General features: G+C 41.7%; 1 protein-coding gene across 1 annotated transcript in view; it reads left to right on the plus strand.

Moving 5' to 3' along the window:
* The window catches only part of LOC307269633 (protein FAM184A-like), a gene marked incomplete at both ends in the record, with an annotated part of 31,873 nt that extends 15,967 nt beyond the window's left edge, over positions 1–15,906 (plus strand). The window contains 15 exons of the mRNA XM_080052630.1: positions 3,258–3,380; positions 3,963–4,124; positions 4,454–4,575; positions 5,391–5,541; positions 6,164–6,278; positions 6,706–6,803; positions 7,713–7,866; positions 8,466–8,593; positions 9,056–9,240; positions 9,863–10,009; positions 10,922–11,039; positions 11,595–11,699; positions 12,877–12,905; positions 15,612–15,644; positions 15,786–15,906. Of these exons, the coding sequence (XP_079908756.1) occupies positions 3,258–3,380; positions 3,963–4,124; positions 4,454–4,575; positions 5,391–5,541; positions 6,164–6,278; positions 6,706–6,803; positions 7,713–7,866; positions 8,466–8,593; positions 9,056–9,240; positions 9,863–10,009; positions 10,922–11,039; positions 11,595–11,699; positions 12,877–12,905; positions 15,612–15,644; positions 15,786–15,906 (1,791 nt within the window). The remainder of the gene's footprint in view (positions 1–3,257; positions 3,381–3,962; positions 4,125–4,453; positions 4,576–5,390; positions 5,542–6,163; positions 6,279–6,705; positions 6,804–7,712; positions 7,867–8,465; positions 8,594–9,055; positions 9,241–9,862; positions 10,010–10,921; positions 11,040–11,594; positions 11,700–12,876; positions 12,906–15,611; positions 15,645–15,785) is intronic.
* Between the last annotated feature and the right edge of the window lie 4,536 nt (positions 15,907–20,442).

A 20,442-nucleotide genomic window follows, 5' to 3' on the forward strand; every position in this document is an offset into this window, starting at 1 on the left:
GGGCTGACAAAATCGGCAAAAAATCGCTATATAGTCCATTTACCATTTTTGCACTTTGACGACACAGCAGTGAATGATCTGACAAAATAATCTCAACTCTAAACTCCCTTCCCCTAGCTGTCAATGGGGAAATAAATGAGAAATACAATTGGAAGGCCTTTAATCCCTAAAGTATATACTGCGTTGGTTGAAATTGCAATACTTTGAAAAACACGTCTTAAGCTAAAGGATGAGATTTCCAGGATAGATTGTGGGTTCATTCTTACACCCAAAACTTCCTTTCACTTTTATCTCCAGCTATAGATGTTCTAGAAAATCAACTTGAAAATGATCAAACCATGTATTTATTGCTACTTTTTTAAGTCCAAACAATTTGGCAGTTTGAAAAGTGTTGTAGAAGGGACAAATTGTTGATTCTTACGGCACCACAAAAGCGATTGGGTCAGGGTTAGGGTTTTGGGTTTGGGTTTTTGCAACATAATCGCATGCCGGCGGCGCATGTATTTGTTAAAGGTTCAGTAAGTGGAATGGTTCTTTTAGCTAACTTCCTGTCAGTTACTGCAGTTAGCAGTCCCCTCCCTCGTCCCCACATCACCACATTAATGCACTGCGGTCTTCAAGCAGCGAGTTATCTAGCATCATCTCAGATAAGTAAGTGTGATGAAACATGATAAAAACCATCAAAACAGACATGGGGAAGGATTTTTACCTGCTCCGCCATTGTAGGCGCATAAACATTCATCGACCTGTCGCTCTGTGCGTGCACCGGCAGTGAGACGGGTGCCGGTTTGTAGCGTTCTCTCTTCTGATTGGATATCAGTAGTGGGATCCCCGAAAAGTTTATTTGCCGATTACATGCAGAGCGGGTGACTGAGAGATCGGCTTTATGAAACGCGCACACTAAATACGTGATCACTGTATGAATAAAGAGCGATTTTACACTTATATTAACATAAATAAATCACTTACTACACCTTTAAGGAAGCGAGTGTAAGAGAAAGAGCGAGAGACCCCAGGATGTGCTGTATAGTACATGTACGAATTTGTGACTGTCAGATTTATAATGGTGTTATGACCAGGGTGATGCAGCTTCAACTTTGGTTTGGTAGCCTTCGGGAAACACAGGCTTTTCCCATCTGCCTCCCGTAAATCATTTTTGGATCACATACACTTTCATAATATAGCTCAAGTTAACTTATTTTCTGACTGTGAAATAATAAGGATTTTTACTTGTCTGTCTCTTCATATTTTTGACTCTTCCAGAACATTTCTCTCTCTCTCTCTCTCTCTCTCTCTCTCTCTCTCTCTCTCTCTCTCTCTCTTTTTCTCTTCTGTAGCTCATAGAGCCGATGCCGTTTGAAGCTGCCTGCTAATTAGTTGATTTTCATTGACATTAAAATCCTTCCTCCGAGCGCAGTGAGTGAGCATGTGTGTTTCCAGATTCCCTTGAAGAGAACAGTGGATGGAGGGAGGGTTGAAGAGAGAGAGAGAGATATTATATAAGCTAGAGTGTTTTTTTTTAAACATTTTCCCCTACTTCACCCGTGGAAATATGAAGGTGTATTGAACTCTGAGATCCTATGTAGTATAATTGTGCAAAGAAAATTTAAATGGGTTCATCCTAGCCTGAGAAAAGGCAGAAAGAGTGTTTTATGGTCTCACTGTCTAACCCTACATTTTCCTATGCGTGACATCACACCTCATGGAAAAAATGTAGGGCTAGGATTAACAGGACAGCTGGGGCCAAGGGAAGACTGAGGGAAGACTGAGGGAAGAAAAACTTAATTCATTATATTATAATAGCGATTTTATAAATGATAGAACGCCGGTTCCGTTTGGGTGAAGTATTCCTTTAATGTCTGTCAGCGAGATATTAATGAGTTTCTGAACCGAGGCGATACAGTGGGATCATTCCACAAATTGCTTGTGCAATATTAATTCATAATTCACAGCAGTCTCCTTAAGGCCAGATGAGATGAGGCCAGTTCTATCTAGTAATGTAGTAGTGAACAGTTCTGATACACTTGATTGCCATCAACCTGCCAAGTGAAAAAATGAGCCTGCAATGGCTAAATCTGGCACATTTTACACGTTGAACTTTGGTGCTCATGTTTATCAGTGTTGTGGTGGGAAAATCAAGCAAACAGTGATATGTTGTATAGCATCAGGTTTATTTTCAATCAATATAGCAAGAATCTCCGCGGAGAGGCCACTAATACAATCACAGGGAAATGTGTTGGCAAGAGTGACACATTCTTCCTTAAAACGTCATGTATTTAAGGGACATTTGCTCCCCAGGGGGGGAGGCGTCTAACAGTAGTCGGAGGGGAGACAGGCTGAGAGGCAGACAGTTCTAATGTACATAACTTAACCATAGGAGGAGTTTGAGCTTAGGACAATAGAAGAGCAGACAGAGTAATTGTGCATAAGTTAACCATAGGCGTGGCTGTCCGAGTGGTCTGTTGGGTCACTTCACATTTGAGGGATCTACATTTCAGTTTACACCAAAACACATTCAATATATCATTGCACTATGGTCTACACAAGATAATAGCAAATGTTTACTATTGCATTATTAAGTATTCCAACATTTGAGTCCAGAGATATATCATATGCAAAATCTGCTACCACAGTGTCAAAAATCAATTGAGAAAGTATATAGAGTATATATTTGATATAACATATAAGTTATACGTATAGTTAATAATAAATTAAAATATTAATAAAAATGATAGTAATGGTTACCGAGAAGGGGTGGGATTAAATAAGTGTATACTTCTTCCCACTCCTTTTCGAACATGTTGTTACAATTATCAAGTATTTGTCATTCATGTATCTAAGTATGCTTTCTATTTTGTGTAACATCATTATTTTTCCGTATGATATTTTGTCTGTTTTTTGTTTGACGTAAATTTCAATCGAATCAAATCAAAATGTGCACTGTCTCTTATTGAAAAAAAATAAAATAAAAAATAAAAATAAATAAAAAATAAATAAATAAATAAATAAATAAAAATTAAATTAAATAAAATTAAATTAAATTAAATTAAATTAAATTAAATTAAATTAAATTAAATTAAATTAAATTAAATTAAATTAAATTAAATTAAATTAAATTAAATTAAATTATAATAATAATAATAATAATAATAATAATAATAATAATAATAATAATAATAATAATAATAATAATAATAATAATAATAATAATAAATCCTCCTCTCTTCTCCTCTCTCTCTCCCCCCTGTCCTCCCCAGAAACTGAGTCAGGAGTTTGAGATCAAGCGCTTGTCGATGGAGGAGCAGAGAGACCGCCTCCAGCAACAACTGGACAACCTGAAGGAGGAGCTCTCGGCCAAGCTGAACATGGCCAATCAGGAGGTTGGAAATTGTTACCTCAACTCTTCCAGCCCTGCATTCCAAAATTTGCATACTCTTTTCTTTTTTCTATCATACTACTATCTGAACATACAAATAATCTAGTTAGCATGCAGTAGGCATACACTTGGGACATAATTTAACTTGCATAACAATAACAATGCGCCTTGATCTTGGGGGGTGCACACTTTTTCTTTTGTACAACAGCAATGCTGTAGGCCTTCAACTAGCATCCTTTTCTCGTTCACATAAATTAGATAAATAACATAAGTCATTTAATAAATAGCACCTAATTTCCCACAAACGTTGCGCCAAAATTTCAAAATGCTCCCCTCCTTCCCCCAAGACAATGATAGGGGAAACACTACATGCAGCATTTATAAAAGGCGCTGTACGCTTGCTTGTCCTTTGTCTATGTGCATGTGTTTTCTTAAATTGCAGTGTGTTGAGCTCTCAGGGCCACCGTAGAACAGAAAATTTTTTTTTTTAGATTTGAGCCGCCAAGTAGCCCAAACCCCATCAGGTTGATAACGAACCACTGGGCCATGCCGATGATGTCATCCGAACCCTGTGTTGTCTCTTCAGGTGTCTCACCTGGAGGAGCAGGTGAGGGAGGGGCAGCAGAGCCTGGGTTCAGCCCAGACCCAGATCAGCTGTCTGAGGGAAACGCAGGACAAACTCAAGATAGAACTGGACGTGACCAGATCCAGGGTCAGAGAGACCAGCAACCTGCTCACTGACCTCCAGGTATGGAACCTTGCCTTTTTTACAGAATATTTGAATATGTGTTTGTTAAGTTAGTATTCAAAGCTGAATTCAGTATCCGGGAGGTGTGTGTGTGTGTCTGTCTGTGTGTCGTCTGTGTGTCTGTCTGTCTGTCTGCCTATCTGCCTGTCTGTCTGTCTGTCTGTCTGTCTGTCTGTCTGTCTGTCTGTCTGTCTGTCTGTCTGTCCGTCTGTCCGTCTGTCTGTGTTGCTTTTCAACCATCCAGCTAGCAGTTGTGATGCAGCATACTACCGTGGCCTTGAACAGGGATGATAGTATAATGTGTGTATAACGTGTGTGTGTGCGCGCAGGAGGAGATCGAGAGCCAGAGGCAGCAGCATGAAGCCAGAGTCATGTCCATCAGGACAGAGGAGAAGCAGAAGATGGACAAGATGGCCGACGACTTGGAAGAGAAATGGAGAGATGCACTGCGGTAAAGAAGTAGTGACTGTTGCTCCTTCCTCATGGCCTGGAACTTTAGGACGCATTCACACTAGGCCATTCTGTACTGTGCACAAGTACCTTTGCCCTCTAAAGTCTAGTCGTTTGACCAGTGTGCCGCGCTTTGTACTCAGTACACTTGGATGGTAGGATGGCCTAGAGGAAAAGGTGGCCGACCAGCAACCATGAGGTCTCTGGTTGGATCCCCAGCACCGGACAGGAGGGTGTTAGTAGTAAAATTAGTGGTTGCTGGTATTACGCTGGTATTACGTCTAGGGTGCCATACCATCTCTACCATTGTGTCAAGACGCTTAACCCCAAAACTGCTCCAGGGGCGCTGTACTATGGCTGACCCTGCGCTCTGACCCCTTCTGGAGTGTGGTAACTTGAGAGGGGGATATACAAATGTCAATGTAACCATTGTCTTATGAAGTAACTTAACGTCCTCGGCACACTTGGCAGAGGTGTGCTTGGGCACGGTACAGCTGATAATGAAGCCGACACACGCATAAGCAATTTATATGAGACTGTTCCCCTGCGACCCAATACTTAATCTGAAAACAGCACATTTCAAAATAAAATACGATTATACGGACAAACATTATACAGAAATCCTTCAGCAAGACAAAATCAAGCACAGTGGGTCTTCACAAGACGCACTAAAAATCTTCCTTTACCTTTAAGTGTGTGTGTGTGTGTGTGTGTGTGTGTGTGTGTGTGTGTGTGTGTGTGTGTGTGTGTGTGTGTGTGTGTGTGTCTCTGTGTGTGTGTGTGTGTGTGTGTGTGTGTGTGTGTGTGTGTGTGTAGGGAGGAGGTGCGTCTGCTGAAGGAGGAGTTGAGTGAGGAGTATGAGGCAGACAAACAGGCCACGCTGAGCCACATCTCCCAGCAGAAAGAACTGGAGCTGATGGCAGCCAGGGAGGGTTGGCAGAGGAAGGTGGAAGACCTGCTGGAACAGGTACTGACACACACATCCTTTGTATTGAAGGAGACCTGTCTTCTGCAAACAAACTTAATTAAAACTTAATCAAACATCCATTTAACAAAAAAAAAACCTTACTTTCTTTAAAACCACGACTCTTGTCTGTCTATATGAGCTGTTTTTGTGAAAAATTGTTGAGTCATTTTCAATATTGAGGTGTTTTTTCCCATCCGACCTGGCGAGGATGGAGTATACCTGAGGGTTAGCCTACAGCAGAAGGCTAACATTAGCATACATTAGTTAAGAGTTTTGTCTCGATATTGAAAATTACTCAATAATTTTTCACAAAAACAGCTCGTATAGACAGACAAGAGTCGTGGCTTTAAAGAAAGTAACGTGTATTTGTGAAAGACATGTCTTATTAAGTTCTTATTAAGTTTGTTTGCAGAATACAGGTGTCATTCAATATAAAGTGAATGGAGCTCTGTGTATTGTTGTATGACTGTTTGGTACTTTTCATGCTTTTTGCACACTGGCCTGTCCCATTGAGCCTTTTATTATCCGTCCGTTTGTCCATTCTTTGTTTCCATTTGGAATGCAGCCTAGTACAGATGGGTAGTTCCCCCTCAGTATTCCCTCCTCTCTCCTCTCTGTGCAGATCTCTCTATTGAAACAGTCTCTAGAGCTCCAGTTGTCCCAGTCCCAGTCTGCTCTCCAACAGCTGCAGTCTCAGTTCAGCCAGGAGAGGGAGCTCCTTAGCCAAAAGCTCAAAGGTAAGCTGCTACAGTCAAGTTCAGTGTTGGAAATGCCCTATTAACGTCCTACTCATACTAAAAGTCCTACTAACATCCTACTCATACTCATTTTGACATCAATTTGAGTATGTGACGGTTGTGTATGCAAGTTTGTGTAGGCGAGAAATGCCCGGATGAGTACTTACTTCCGGGAAGATTTTGTGCATGGATCGATAGGTTACTTTTCCTACTCAACCGCCCCACAATGCATTGTGTCTTTACAAATGGAATTTTTTTTTTATTATTATTTAGTGCTCCTATGTATACCTCAGTGTAAACGGTCCGACAAACCTCACATACACAATGGATCGTTAAGTAGACAGTATGGAGTTTATACATGTTGAGTATGTAGGAGAGGGGACGTTAGTAGGCCGTTTGGAACTCAGCCCTATGTGTGTGTTTGCAGAGCTGCAGAGGGAACATCAGAGGAGAGAGCACCGCTTACAGGACGCTCACTGCTGTGCACTGAGCACAATGGAGGAGGCCAGACAACACCAGATAAGGGTAGGACTCAAACACTCCACACCACCTATGAGCATGTAGGCGTGCACTCTTTGGCTTGGGATCCCTCACGTCTACTGCACTCTCTAGTCTGTGATTTGGTATTACTAATTTGACAAAAATCTCCTGAATATTGTCTGATGAAACAAATAGCAACAGAGGCATCCGGTAAATGCTAAGATAAATAAAATTGAAAAAATAGATTTTTTGCAAATTATGAATAGAATCAGATTCTCAGATGATAGGAATCACGATTTTTACATGAAGTAATATTTTTTCCACACCCCTACTTAAAGGAGACGTAAGTGATATTGTACTTTTAGTCTAACTTCCTGTCAGTGACTAGCAGTTAGCAGTCCCCTCCCTCGTCCCTACGTCACCACCACATGAACACACAGCCGTCTTCGTCAGATAGTGCCGCGATGGAGAGCAGCGAGTCATCGTTAACGGGGCACAGAGACCCGCCTCTTTATAGCGCCCTGTCTCCTGACTGGATAAAAACGAGCAGGATACACAAAATGTTATCTGGCAATTACTGCCAAGCTGGATGACAGGGAGACCTGTGTTATGAACTGTGCATACTGTTTAAGTGATTGCTGTATGAATAAAGAGTGATTTAACATGTATATTAACCAAAAAATATCACCTGCAGCCCCATGAATAAAGGTGTGTGTTTGCTGTAAGTTGTGGTCCCTTGGCTTGCAGGCCCTTGGGGTAGGGGTTAGGGTTAGAGGGTTAGCGTTAGGGTTAAAGGATTAGGGTTAGGGTTACACTTTTGTCAGCCCTGTGTCACAACTGTGTCAGCCCCCATGTAAAGGGTTAGGGTTAGGGGTTAGGGTTAGAGGGTTAGGGTTAGTATAAAGGTGTGTGTGTGTTTGTGTTTGCTGTAAGTTGTGGTCCCTTGGCTTGCAGGCCCTTGAGGAACGTCTAAAGCAGGAGCAGAGGGAGGAGGTGCATGCGCTGAAGGAGGCCCACCGGAGAACCTTTGACATCCTCAGACAGCAGTCAGACCAGGAGCTCCAAACACTACGCTTTGAGCTGGAAGACGAGGGCAAGGCCAAGCTGGGTAAAAAACCTGCTTTTTTGGGGGGCTCTTTCAACCACCTCTCTTTCCCCCCATGCTTTATTTTATTAGATACTTTCCCCCGCGTTCCAAATCGCATACTTTTTTTCTATTCTACATACTACATCCGACCATAAAAGGAATCTAGTCAGGATGCAGTATGCTACAATTGGGACCTACTTTTTACTTATGTATTTCATCACAACATTGCGCCTTGATCTTGCCTCTTGATTTTATATTCGTCGCATTCCCCGGTTGTTTTCAGTCGGAGGCTCCGTCGATGTGACGCCACTTCCGGTTCACACTGGATTGTGGGTCAGAATCGACCCAAATAGCATGCTGTTTTCAAGACCAAAAATCTCGGCCGGTTGTAATAGCCATCCGGGTATTTTTAAAGCATACTAAATCTGACCACAAGAATTGGGACATCCTAAATAGTTTTTTGTATCATACTAAATAGCAGAAAGTATGGGGATTGGAATGCAGGGATTGTGTTGAAATGTGTGACATAAAGAGAGAGAGCCATGTTGCTAAGATGTTGATTGATGTTTGGTGTAGATTTTATAATGTATAAAAAAACGGTGGTGTCTCTTGTATGGCAGCTTCTCTCCGTGCTGAACTCAACCACCTCCATGCTACAGCCATAGAGCATCTGAAACAGATCCACATCAAGGAGCACACTACTGTCAAACGAGAGCTGGAGAAGGCCATGGAGCACAGCCACCAGCAGGTAGCTCTTCTCCTTTTGTTTGAGTGTGCTACTTAGTGTACACTTTTGAGTGTGCTACCTAGTGTACACTTTTGAGTGTGCTACCTAGTTAGCACCTTCGAGTGTGCTACCTAGCTTGCACCTTTGAGTGTGCTACCTAGTTAGCACCTTCGAGTGTGCTACCTAGCTTGCACCTTTGAGTGTGCTACCTAGCTTGCACCTTTGAGTGTGCTACCTAGTTAACACCATTGAGTGTGCTACCTAGTTAACACCTTTGAGTGTGCTACGTAGTTTGCACCACTGTGTGTGCTACCTAGTTTGCACCACTGAGTGTGCTACTTAATTTGCACCTTTGAGTGTGCTACCTAGTTAGCACCTTGGAGTGTGCTACCTAGCTTGCACCTTTGAGTGTGCTACCTAGTTAGCACCTTTGTGTGTGCTACCTAGCACCTTTTGCTAACACTGTTCATGTATTGTGTCCAGGAACAAGAGCTCTTGGTTCGTATCTCAGACCTCCAAGCGGAGTTGTGTTCGCGTAGCAACCGCATCAGCGACCTGGACCATGAGATCCACTCGCTGAACGAGACCATCCACACTCTGACCAGAGAGCTGGAGATCAAGGGCAAAGAGGTGCTGCGTGTGCGCAGTGAAGCTAACCACCAGATCAGGTTACACAATACAAATACTGTCTGTTTTCTAATTCAGATTGTATTGCCACCTGTGTCATGGTTGTTGTGTCCTTGGGCAAGACACTTCACCCACCTTGCCTTGTGTGAATGTCGATAGTTAGCCTGTTATCGGTGTGTGATTGTGTGTGTGAATGGTAATGTGGGAAAGGAAAACAGGTCTCCCTTGTAAAAGAGTCTTCGGTCTCAATGGGATTTACCTGTAGAAATAAAGGTTAAGAATTGGGACATTGTATATTAATTTACATATTTTAGGATTGAAAAATTAAAAGCTAGCTTTCATCGGCTGTCCCTTCGCCTGTTGTAAATAGGCATCTTGAAGTAAAGAATAAAAAAAGGAATATCAGTGTTGGCATCGTTGCCATTTTGAGTGAATAACCATTTGAACGGCTTGTTTTACTATTAACATCCTCCTGTCCGGTGCCGGGGGATCCAACCAGAGACCTTTGTCGTTATTAATTGCTTTGTCAATCTTGTGGTTCCCTGTGTGTGTGTGTGTGTGTGTGTGTGTGTGTGTGTGTGTGTGTGTGTGTGTGTGTGTGTGTGTGTGTGTGTGTGTGTGTGTGTGTGTGTGTGTGCGTGTGCGTGTGTGTGTGTTCTGCAGGGCGCATGAGCAGGACCTGACCAAGAGACAGGAGAGAGACCTAGGGGAGCTCAGTGTGCTCCACCACAGAGAGACACAGATCATGCTAGCTGACTTCAACAAGGCCCAGGAGGTCCTCAAAGACAAGATCTCAGCCCTGAAGATACTGTACGTACACGGCTTGCTTTTCCTTTTTAAACAGCAACTCAACTGTCTGTCTTTCTGTCTCTACTGGGAAAAAATGGGATTGATTTCTTCTTTGGGCGGTTAGGGTTGGGAGGTATTACCGTATACCGGTAATAAAAAATAGCAAAGGTATTCCTTTAATTACCGTGGATACCGTCATAGAAAATGCCTGGTGCCAGCAGTCCAGAAAAGTGATGACAAAACTCCTGTTAATAATGTAGGTGTTATGTGTCCATTAAACCTGTCGAAAAAAGCACACAGATTTTTTTTAAGACCTGCCACGCTCACACTAGCGCCTCACGTGGTAGCTCAGTCCGTGTTGCCAGTGTTGGAGTGTGGACTGGTAAGATGCTCTGCTGAGGTGAGGCGAACCCTTGAGCAAGGCACCCCAAACCCTTGCACTGCTCACAGCGCCCTCTCTATGAGACAGGCTGGCCATCATTCATGCTGTTTGCATGTCTGTATTTCAGGCCTGTTTATGACAAATGATATAAAAGTATGTAGAATTTGGGGATTTTTTTCATAGCAGACTTGGTAGAAAATAATTATAATATCCATAAGTACGTTTAATTTAGTGCATAATAGCTGATTTTTCTTTTAGGATCATTATTTTGCCCTTAGAAAGGGTCTCTTATATCTCCGTATTTCTCCATACCATGGACCAAGGCATGGGCGCCGCCATTTTGGAAGCGTCATAGTTGGAATGTCACCATTTCAACAATGACGCTGGAATGTTCTTGAAGAATTTCTGTTGCTTCTCTGAACAGGAGCCATAGACACCAACTGTTGTGATGATTTCATGTTACACACTGCACCTTTTAATAAATGAATCTACAGACCTAACGTTACTACTCTGCATTACATCCCCCCCACCCCCTGTGTGTGGATGTCCAGGTTGGAGGGGACAGAAGATAAGCTCCGACACAGAGAAAGCCGACCGGAAGACCTGCACGTGATCGCAGAGCTGAGGGAGATGGTGACGGAGAGAGAGGGGCTGGTCAAGAAGCTGGTGGTAAGCACACTGACTGACTGGCTGCCATTAAAGGGACACTGTAACATTTTAAGTAATTTATTAGCTAAAATCAATATTCTCATTCATACATATGTCCTCATTGGTGTAAAATCACCTCTGCCAATAATCTGAATGATCCTCCTGAGCGGAGAATTACAAATATTAATATTACATTTTGTACATTGAGCAGGTAGGTCTTATGGAGGAATCCATGTTGGTTGGAATGTCATCAGGTGCATTGTTTAGAAGTTAGAATTGTTCTTGTCCTTGAAGGCCACTGTAGCTTCTGTTATTATTCAAAAGGGGTGGGGTTACCTAGGGAGCGTTATATTTCTAGAACTTTCTAGAACTTTCTTGATGATGTCATATTACACAGTACCCCTTTAATAATTAAGCATAATTAATAGTAATAATAATAATATTAATAAGCATTAGCTTAGCTTTAACAAACCATTAATAGCATTGACTAATCATTAAATGACAGTTAATTAGCGTACCCTTTATTGTAAAGTGTCACCCACGGCAGCCATATTGTCACGTTATCTTTCTTCATAGGACGATAAAAAGTTCTACCAGTTGGAGTTGGTCAACAGAGACACGGGCTTCAGCAAGGTCTTCAATTCCAGTGCCAATGTCGGTGTCATAAACCCTCTGATTAAGGTAAGGGCGCCATCTTGTGAGCCAAGTGTGAGTGCTGTGGATGTGTGCTATCATGCCCTTCATTCCAAATCGCATACTCTTTTCTTGTTTCTATTCGACACACTACATCTGACCATAAAAAGAATCTAATTAGGATGCAGTAGGCATACACTTGGGACATACTTTTAACTTGTTTATTTCATAATAACATTGCGCCTTAATCTTGCCTCTTGCTTTTATATCCGTCGCATCACCCGGTTGTTTTTTCACACAGAGGCTCTGTCGATGTGACGTCACTTCCGGTGCGCACTGGATTGTGGGTATTTTTTTTAAGCATACTAATTCTGATCAAAAGCATTGGGACATCCTCAATCTTTTTTTTCCACCATACTAAATAGCAGAAAGTATGGGGATTGGAACACAGGGATTGTGTTTTAGAAATCATGGCCACTTTGAGCTGAGTGTTTTTCATACAACAGCCCCTGGTTACCCACAACTCACCAAATGAATGGACTATGTTGTTAGTGTCTAAAGTAGGTGGCGGCAGTGGCGAAGTGGGTAGGGAGATCGCACTGATGGGGTGCCTTACTACACACAACCTAGCGCCTTTTTATCGTATAAAGTGTTCTTGCATTGACACACGGTTAATAAAGTAAAGTATATGGCCAATCAGATCAGCTTTCCTTAGCCAACCAGCAACCTCCAATTCAACAGCCCTTCCACCATTGGTCATAATACTTCACCGATACGCAAACAGTGTTTTATCATTAGAAAATCGCTATTTAAGAGTCAGAGATCAGACCACATGACACGGTAAAGGCGGGTGGTGCCTCGGAGGGCAGCGAGCTAAGCAGCGAGCGCAGTGCATTGTGGTAGTTGGAGGATTTCTTACTTTTGAGCCGGAGAGAGAGAGACCATAAAAACACTCTTTCTGCCTTTTCTCAGGCTAGCTTGAACCGATTTCTAAAAATGTCTGCACATTTATACTACACAGGATCTGCGAAGTTCAATAAAGCCTCATGTTTCCACCGGTGAGATAGCTCTTTAACGGAGAGGGAGAGGTAGTTTTCAGCCCTCTCTGCCCCCCCCCCCCCCTGTCTCCTGTCTCTCTCTCTCTCTCTCTCTCTCTCTCTCTCTCTCATAGCGTCCTTCTCCTCATCCACACCCTCCCATCATCTCCAGCCTTTGTCTCCCTCAGGAAGCCCTGGTTCTTCCGGGCTGTAGGAGGTGAGAGCCTGCCTGTCTGTCTGTCTGCCTGTCTGTCTGCTGCCCGGGCCTCACTCACCTCACCGGGGAGAGAGTAACACACTGTCACTATCCCTCACCTCCCTCACTGTTTAAATTGACCCCCTCCCCCCCCCAAACCTGAACAAGAGCTAATGCTGGCCTAATGTAAAAAAAAACTCAACTTTCAGTACTACAGCTGATAGTGCATCTTTACCATACTGTTATCAACACATACACTATATTGCCAAAAGTATTAGGTCACCTGCCTTGACTCGCATATGAACTTAAAGGTTCAGTAAGCGGAATGGTCAGTTTAGCTAACTTCCTGTCAGTGACTGCAGTTAGCAGTCCCCTCCCTCGTCCCCACGTCATCACATTAATGCACTGCGGTCTTCAAGCAGTGAGTTATCTAGCATCATCTCAGATCCATAAGTGTGATAAGACATGATAAAAACCATCAAAACAGGCATTGGGAAGGATTTTTACCTGCTCCGCCATTGTAGGCGCATAAACATTCACCCATCTGTCGCTCTGCACGTGCACCGTCAGTGAGACGGGTGCCGGTGTGTAGCGTTCTCTCTTCTGATTGATTATCAGTAGTGGGATCCCCGAAAAGTTTATTTGCCGATTACATGCAAAGCGAGTGACTGAGAGATCGGCTTTATGAAACGCGCACACTATATAGACACACAATATGGTAGATCCCATTAAACTGATCCCAGGCCTGCGGTGTGGCTGGCTGCTCGGAAAACGAAACCCCTGGGAATAGCAACTGTGAGTGACCCAATGAGAAAGCGGGACTGCTTAAAGCACTATCTATCTATCTATCTATCTATCTATCTATCTATCTATCTATCTATCTATCTATCTATCTATCTATCTATCTATCTATCTATCTATCTATCTATCTATCTATCTATCTATCTATCTATCTATCTATCTATCTATCTATCTATTTCTGTCTGTCTGTCTGTCTATCTAATTAATTAATAATTAATAATTGATATATAAATCTTATCAATTATTAATTATTATTATTATTATCTATCCATCTATCCATCCATCCATCCATCCATCCATCCATCCATCCATCCATCCATCCAGCGTAAGGTGGGTACAGAAAATGTTTGCTCTTCCTCATGTGCATGTGTGTGAATGGGGATACGGCTCTTGCTTTGACATGATGTTCAGTAAACCACACCATACCTTCACCTGTTTGGCATCCCTGTTTTCACCCTTGGGGGGGGCATGTCCACTGTCCACTGTCCGCTGCTCACAGGCCCAATGTCCCTCCACTGTCTTCTGTTGTGTTAAAAAAACGTTCAAATTGTGATACAAGCACCACACTTTGGCATGCACACATCTCTCACATTTTTTCCCCAAGATGGCCGCCTTTTGCACCATTTAAAAAAATACAATTGTCACCATAACATTAGACGGAAGGCTCCAGAATGAATGATTGTTGCTGTCAAATCTGACATTTCTGACCATAACGGAAGCTGAATCTACTACTTTCAACCGATGTTGAGATCATGAAGTGTTGCCATTCATCATGTAGATTTTAGACAAAGACTTTAAACTAACCGAAATTATGTCTTTGAACGCTTTTAAATCTAAGCTGAGAGCACTTCAGACCACCCCTTTTAGTTGTAACTGTTTTTTATTATTTTAATTGATAACAGTTTTTTATCATTTTAATTTCTGTTTCTATGCTGTGAGTGTGATATTGTGAGTCTCAATGGGACTTTCCTGGTTAAATAAAGGTTAAATAAATAAAAAATAAATGTAGGGGAGACCGGGGATAGTAGGCACACTTTTTACTCTAGTGAGAATTGCTCATCACCTAAACATCTTTCAATAGTCATTCCTACATTAAATTGAAGCTTAATGTGTTGGCTTGAAATGTGTACCCCTCACTTTTTCTAGAAAGAAATTAATCATCAAAGACACCCTTACACATTGTGACAACCAACCCCATCAAGGGGTCGGTTGTCACACACTATGGGGTTGTTTGTCACAATGTTATCTTAATGGGAATCATCTTAAAAAGAAGGCAAAAAAGCAGAACTAAATTTGAAAGTTTAATTGCATTGTCAAGTTGACAAATAGGCCTACGTAACTTACTGTAGCCTTGGCAGCTGGTCTAGTTTGGGATGCACTGGGTTGTTTTGATTTTGTTCCCCTTTTTTCTTTTGCATGCTAGCTGCCTTTTCCTGCTCTATTCTTTCTTTCTCTGGGGTGTCAGTGAGGATACAGCTTGACAATTTCTTTCGTTATTGGGTTCCTTTTCTGGCTGCAGCCTTTGGATAACATGTGACAACCAACCCCCCAAAAAATGTGACGCCCAACCCCAACTTGAATTTCTTGCTAGCATCAAGGCCAACAACCATCTGACAACTAATTAGCTCGCTAACCACAATCTAAACTATAGTTTACCCTTCACACTTTTTTAGGGTCACAACTTTTGTTATAAACCCATTGTGTAAAAGCCTCGAAGAAAAATACTGAGGAGCTAAATATTTTCAATTTGACATGAAAAACACAAACAGTCCTCTCACCTCAAATTCAGCAGTCTAACTCTGATCCCAATTCTGGATATTTACATACCAAAATCTAACAGACAGCGCCTTCTGGTTCCGAGACATAACGATTGGGACAACCAACCCGTGTGACATATAACCCCGTTCTCCCCTACTCTGATTTTAGTGCTGGCATCTGCAGCTGCACAGTGCTGTACAGGTTAGGTTGAACAACTGGCGGCACCTCCCACGACATTCACTCTAGCATCCACACTTGCTGAACACGCTAGCTATTAAACGTCTGTGTGTGTCTGATGGTACAAATCAAAATGTGTGTGTTGTGTCCCCTCTCTCTCCCCAGCCGTCCTGAGGCCAAGGCCACGCCCCCGTCCCTTCCCCAGGGGAAAGAGGAAGAGGAGGAGAGGAGCAAAGAATATGTTGCACAAGAAGAGGAGCTGTACTCCCAGTCCTTCACCTTCTGAGCCGCAAAAAAACTCAAATCCACATTCTGTCAAAAACAAAAAGCAAGAAAAAAAGCAATGGGACAGAGGGCTAAAGCCAAGTTAGACAGCGATGAGTTGAATATCAAGCCTGCGTTCCAAATCCCCATACTATCTACTATTAAGTATGGTAGAAAAAAAAGATTTAGGGTGTCCCGATTCTTGTGGCCAGATTTAGTATGGTTGGAAATACTACATCCGGACGAGATTTTCAGTGTTGCATGCAATTTGGGGCGATTCTGACCCACAATCCAGTGTGCATCGGAAGTGACGTAACATCGACGGTGCCTCCGAATGAAAACAAACAGGGGATGCTACGGATATAAAAGCAAGAGGCAAGATCAAGGGCAAGGCGTAGTGTTATGATGAAACAAATAGGTAAAACTAGGTCCCAAAGTGTATGCCTACTGCATCCTAACTAGATTCTTTTTATGGTCAGATGTAGTATGTAGAATAGAAAGAAAAAAAAATGTCCACGGCACCCCCCATTATTTGATGTGATGGACATCTGAGGGCTTCCATAGACAGTGATGAGCTGTGTCATCATTTAAAGAGTGAGTTGAGGCCTTATAAACACAGTTGACTGTCATTTCTATTAGTGGTCATAGCATTGCTGTCAACCAAATGACTTGGGAACACTGTAAAAAGTTAGCTTGACGGTTTGTCATTATGAAGAGCCGTATGTGTCAGGTGTTGCCGAGCATTGGGCTACACGTGTGGCCTCATGTTGTGAACTCCGGTAATGTGATGTCACACATGGGAAAATGTAGGGTGAGATAGTGAGACCATAAAACACTCTTTCTGCCTTTTCTCAGGCTAGGATGAACCCAATTTCTAAAATGTTTGCAAATTTATACTACTTAGGATCTCACAGTTCAACACACCTTCATAGTTCCACCAGTGAAGTAGGTCTTAAAGTAGCCCAGCATCAATACGTTCTGAATTGTCTTGGACACACTAGATGGAGAGGTAGTTTGTCTATTGTAGATTATGGTGTGTCTTACCAGGCCATAATGTGAGGCTTCAGTATTTCTTGCAGTGTGTTAACACTCTCAATGCAGCCGACGAATGCAACACCAGCATTACAACCTAACTTTAGCTGACTGTCCCAGTGCTTTGACTGTGTACATACAGTATATGTTTAAAATACATTTTGAACTAACTGTGTGTGAGGATGGGGGGGGCTTGATTTACTAATCCAGATGCCTCAAAAGTCTTCAAAGAAAGTCAATCAAGCACCCCCCCTCGTATTTTTATTCTTCCAGTATATTTATAATGTAACAACTGCTGTTTTTTTCTACGGTCTGTTTGCGATTGCCGAATCAGAGACATACAGAAAAACGGTTACGTCAGTCAGTGATATGAATTCATTGCCAAGGAACGCAGAATTGCAATAGAATCTAGAAAGTTCCATGCAGTTGACTGGACTCTTTTTGGCTGTATGTCTCTGCCTTGCCTGTGTGTTGGGAGGGAGTGGGGGCGGGCCATAGAAGCATGTGAAAAAATAGAAACACTGGCAATTATGCTGCTGTCAATCACGTCAGGCTTTTTTGCTGTTCTTTAACTCAAAGGTTTACATAGTTGCTAACTTGTAGTGTTTTTTTTTTTAGACTGCATGGTTACCATCGCAATCGAGACAACATGCTAACATGCTACGCAAACACTCATGTACACTATATAGCCCCCACAGTCTTCCACAGCACAGGCAACAGAGCTTCTGTTTGCACATGTATTCATATGAATCATATATTAATAATGCAGACGGGCCCTGTATTGGATTGCTTCTTTTAATCTAGTATGTATCTGACGTGAGCACAGTTCCAGTGGTATACTACACTACAGACAGTTAAAACTAGAGCTGCCCCGTTTCCAAAAAAAAAAAAAACTCTCCCTGCGTTCCAAATCACATACTTTTTCTTTTTACTACACTACATACTAAAGAACAGAAGAGTTTTAGGGCCACAGGAGAGAAAAAAAATCAATCAATGAAATTTCTTTTCATTATGTCGACGAATACTCCAAAATGCTATTGGAGTTAGTGGAGCATGTATGTATTTTCAGCATACTAAAATTGACTTGCATGTATTGGGAAATCCTAAATCTTTTTCTGGCATACTAAATAGTACAGAAGTATGGGTGTTGGAACGCAGGGTCTGTTTCCTCCTCCCGCAAACACTGGAAGGTCGTAAACCGCCCTCGACAGATGAAATGATATGTATGTACAGAAAGAGAGAGATAATTCAGTCATGCACTATACTGCAAACCTTTGTGTATTCTTTACACAATTTTAAGTGTTATTTCTAAAGACACACACGGACTTCACAGATGCATGATGGGGGATGCAGCTAATGCGACAAAAAGGAAACACATTTAAAGGAGTAGTTTAACTATTTTTTTTGGAAATGCATTTTATTCACTTTTTTAAATGAGTTAAGTGAGAAGATTGATGTCACTCTCGTTGATAATCTGTTTGTGGTCATGGAGTGTAACCTATAGTCGGGTTGCTTGGCCTCCAACAGTGTTTGCGTTCCGAATCGCATACTTTCTACTATATAGTATGTAGAAAAAAGATTTAGGATGTCCCGATTCTTGTGGCCAGATTTAGGATGGTTAGAAGTACCCGGATGTCCTACTTCATGCGGCCAAGATTGTTAGTGTTGAAAAGTGCATCCTATTTGGGCGATTCTGACCCACAATCCAGTGCGCACGTGAAGTGACGTAACATCGACGAAGCCTCCATATGAGAACAAACGGGGATGCGACAGATATAAAAGCAAGAGGCAAGATCAAGGCGCAATGTTATGATGAAATAAGAGAGTAAAGTATGTCCCAATAGTATGCCTACTGCATCCTAACTAGATTATTTTTATCGTCGGATGTAGTATGTAGAATAGAAAAAAGAAAGAGTATGCGATTCGGAACGCAACCAGTATCTCTGCTAGCAACCATAGAGCGTAGCTAGCAACCCATTTTGACAACGTATTGCTAAGCTAAATTTAGCATCTCTTAGCCGTTAGCTTCAATATGACACACCAGAGCGTTTCTATCTTCTCATCTAACTTAAGAAAGCAAAAATAAAAAAAATCTATCCTGAAATGTGAGGAAATAGATCAGATGTGAATACAGGGTAAAGATCCATTCCCCTGATGTTTTTTCATAGTATGACTGTGTATGGAGTGTTGTAGTTTTTATATTGTTTTGATCGTCTTTTTTTGGTCCATCCATCCATCCTATGTGTCTTCGAAACATGCCCTTGTGACCAGGTTACACCTTGTTCTTTAGGGGATGTCCATGGTTAACCGGTGAACTGTTTACCGCTAAGAAGATCTGTAACCGCTTAAAACTATTGGTTGAACGGTTTAAAAAAAAATATATGACATCATCTTAATTTCTCTCAGATGCCCCTTTCCCCACGTCACAACGCCAATAACTGAGACGGTGTGCATTATTAATTATTATAATATATTTCATTTATATAGCGCTTTAATGCAGCCTATGTGTGTGTAAATGTCCCTTTTTCAGTCACTTAATGCACTTTCTGCTCCCACATTCTCATACTAGACCTCTTCTCACAACAGACGAGGTGCCGTGTGAATGTCAAAATGCACATGCGTGGACCAAGAGTTTGGCGCAAACCAGCGAAAAAATGTACTACTGGTCCCTGAATTGTTTTTAAATTAATATAACAGTCCTTGGAACAAAAAACCCTGCTTTACGCCATCATGTATTTCAAAGCTTGTCTGTAGTTATGTGGGAAAGTACACATCAAACCTCTATAATGCATCCAACTGTCCCTGTCATAACTTGGAACACTGAATGCTACCATTGAAGCGCTAACAATGCTAAATGCCCTCAACACTGACTTAGTGAAGTGAATGCTTTCCTTATTGTAAATATTGACCCGTGGACCAATAAAAAGGCCCCAAATGCTGAGCCACGATTGGTTCATTGCTCCATGCACACTGTGAACATTCTATTTATTCAAAAATAACTTGATTAAGTATTCATTTTTTTTCGTACTCTTTTTCATAATAATGCATTTTTCTCACAATCATCTCCAATTTTACTGCCTCTCTTTGTTTGCTGCGATTGTCTGATAATGAAGGTGTAAAAATTAAAATTAAAGGTGCTCCAAGGAACTTTTTAGTTTTTGCTAATTCGGTAATGTTTTTTTACTACGCCAGCTGTAGTTTCCGGGTGAGTGATCCCATTAAGAAAAGCTATATAAAAAAAAATAGCTTCCTTTGCACTGACGGTCTCGCGACATGTCATTTATGATCATCAGAGGAAAAAAAATTAGACTGTTTCAGAAATATTTAAAAAAGTTCCTCGTGGCACCTTGTAACTTCTTTGAAATGGCAAAAGTGGAAACATAGGAACTGCAACCGTCTATTACAGTTTTTCTTTGATGTGACAATACACTGGCGAGTTCATTTCACTTTCAAAACTCCGAAAATACCGAAAAATTGTCGGCAAGATTGTGGCATGTTTACATTGTAGCTAGTAAACTGAAAACAC

The sequence above is a fragment of the Ammodytes marinus genome (genome assembly GCF_949987685.1).
Source record: "Ammodytes marinus genome assembly, chromosome: 24".
In the NCBI taxonomy this organism is placed as follows: Eukaryota; Metazoa; Chordata; class Actinopteri; order Uranoscopiformes; family Ammodytidae; genus Ammodytes; species Ammodytes marinus.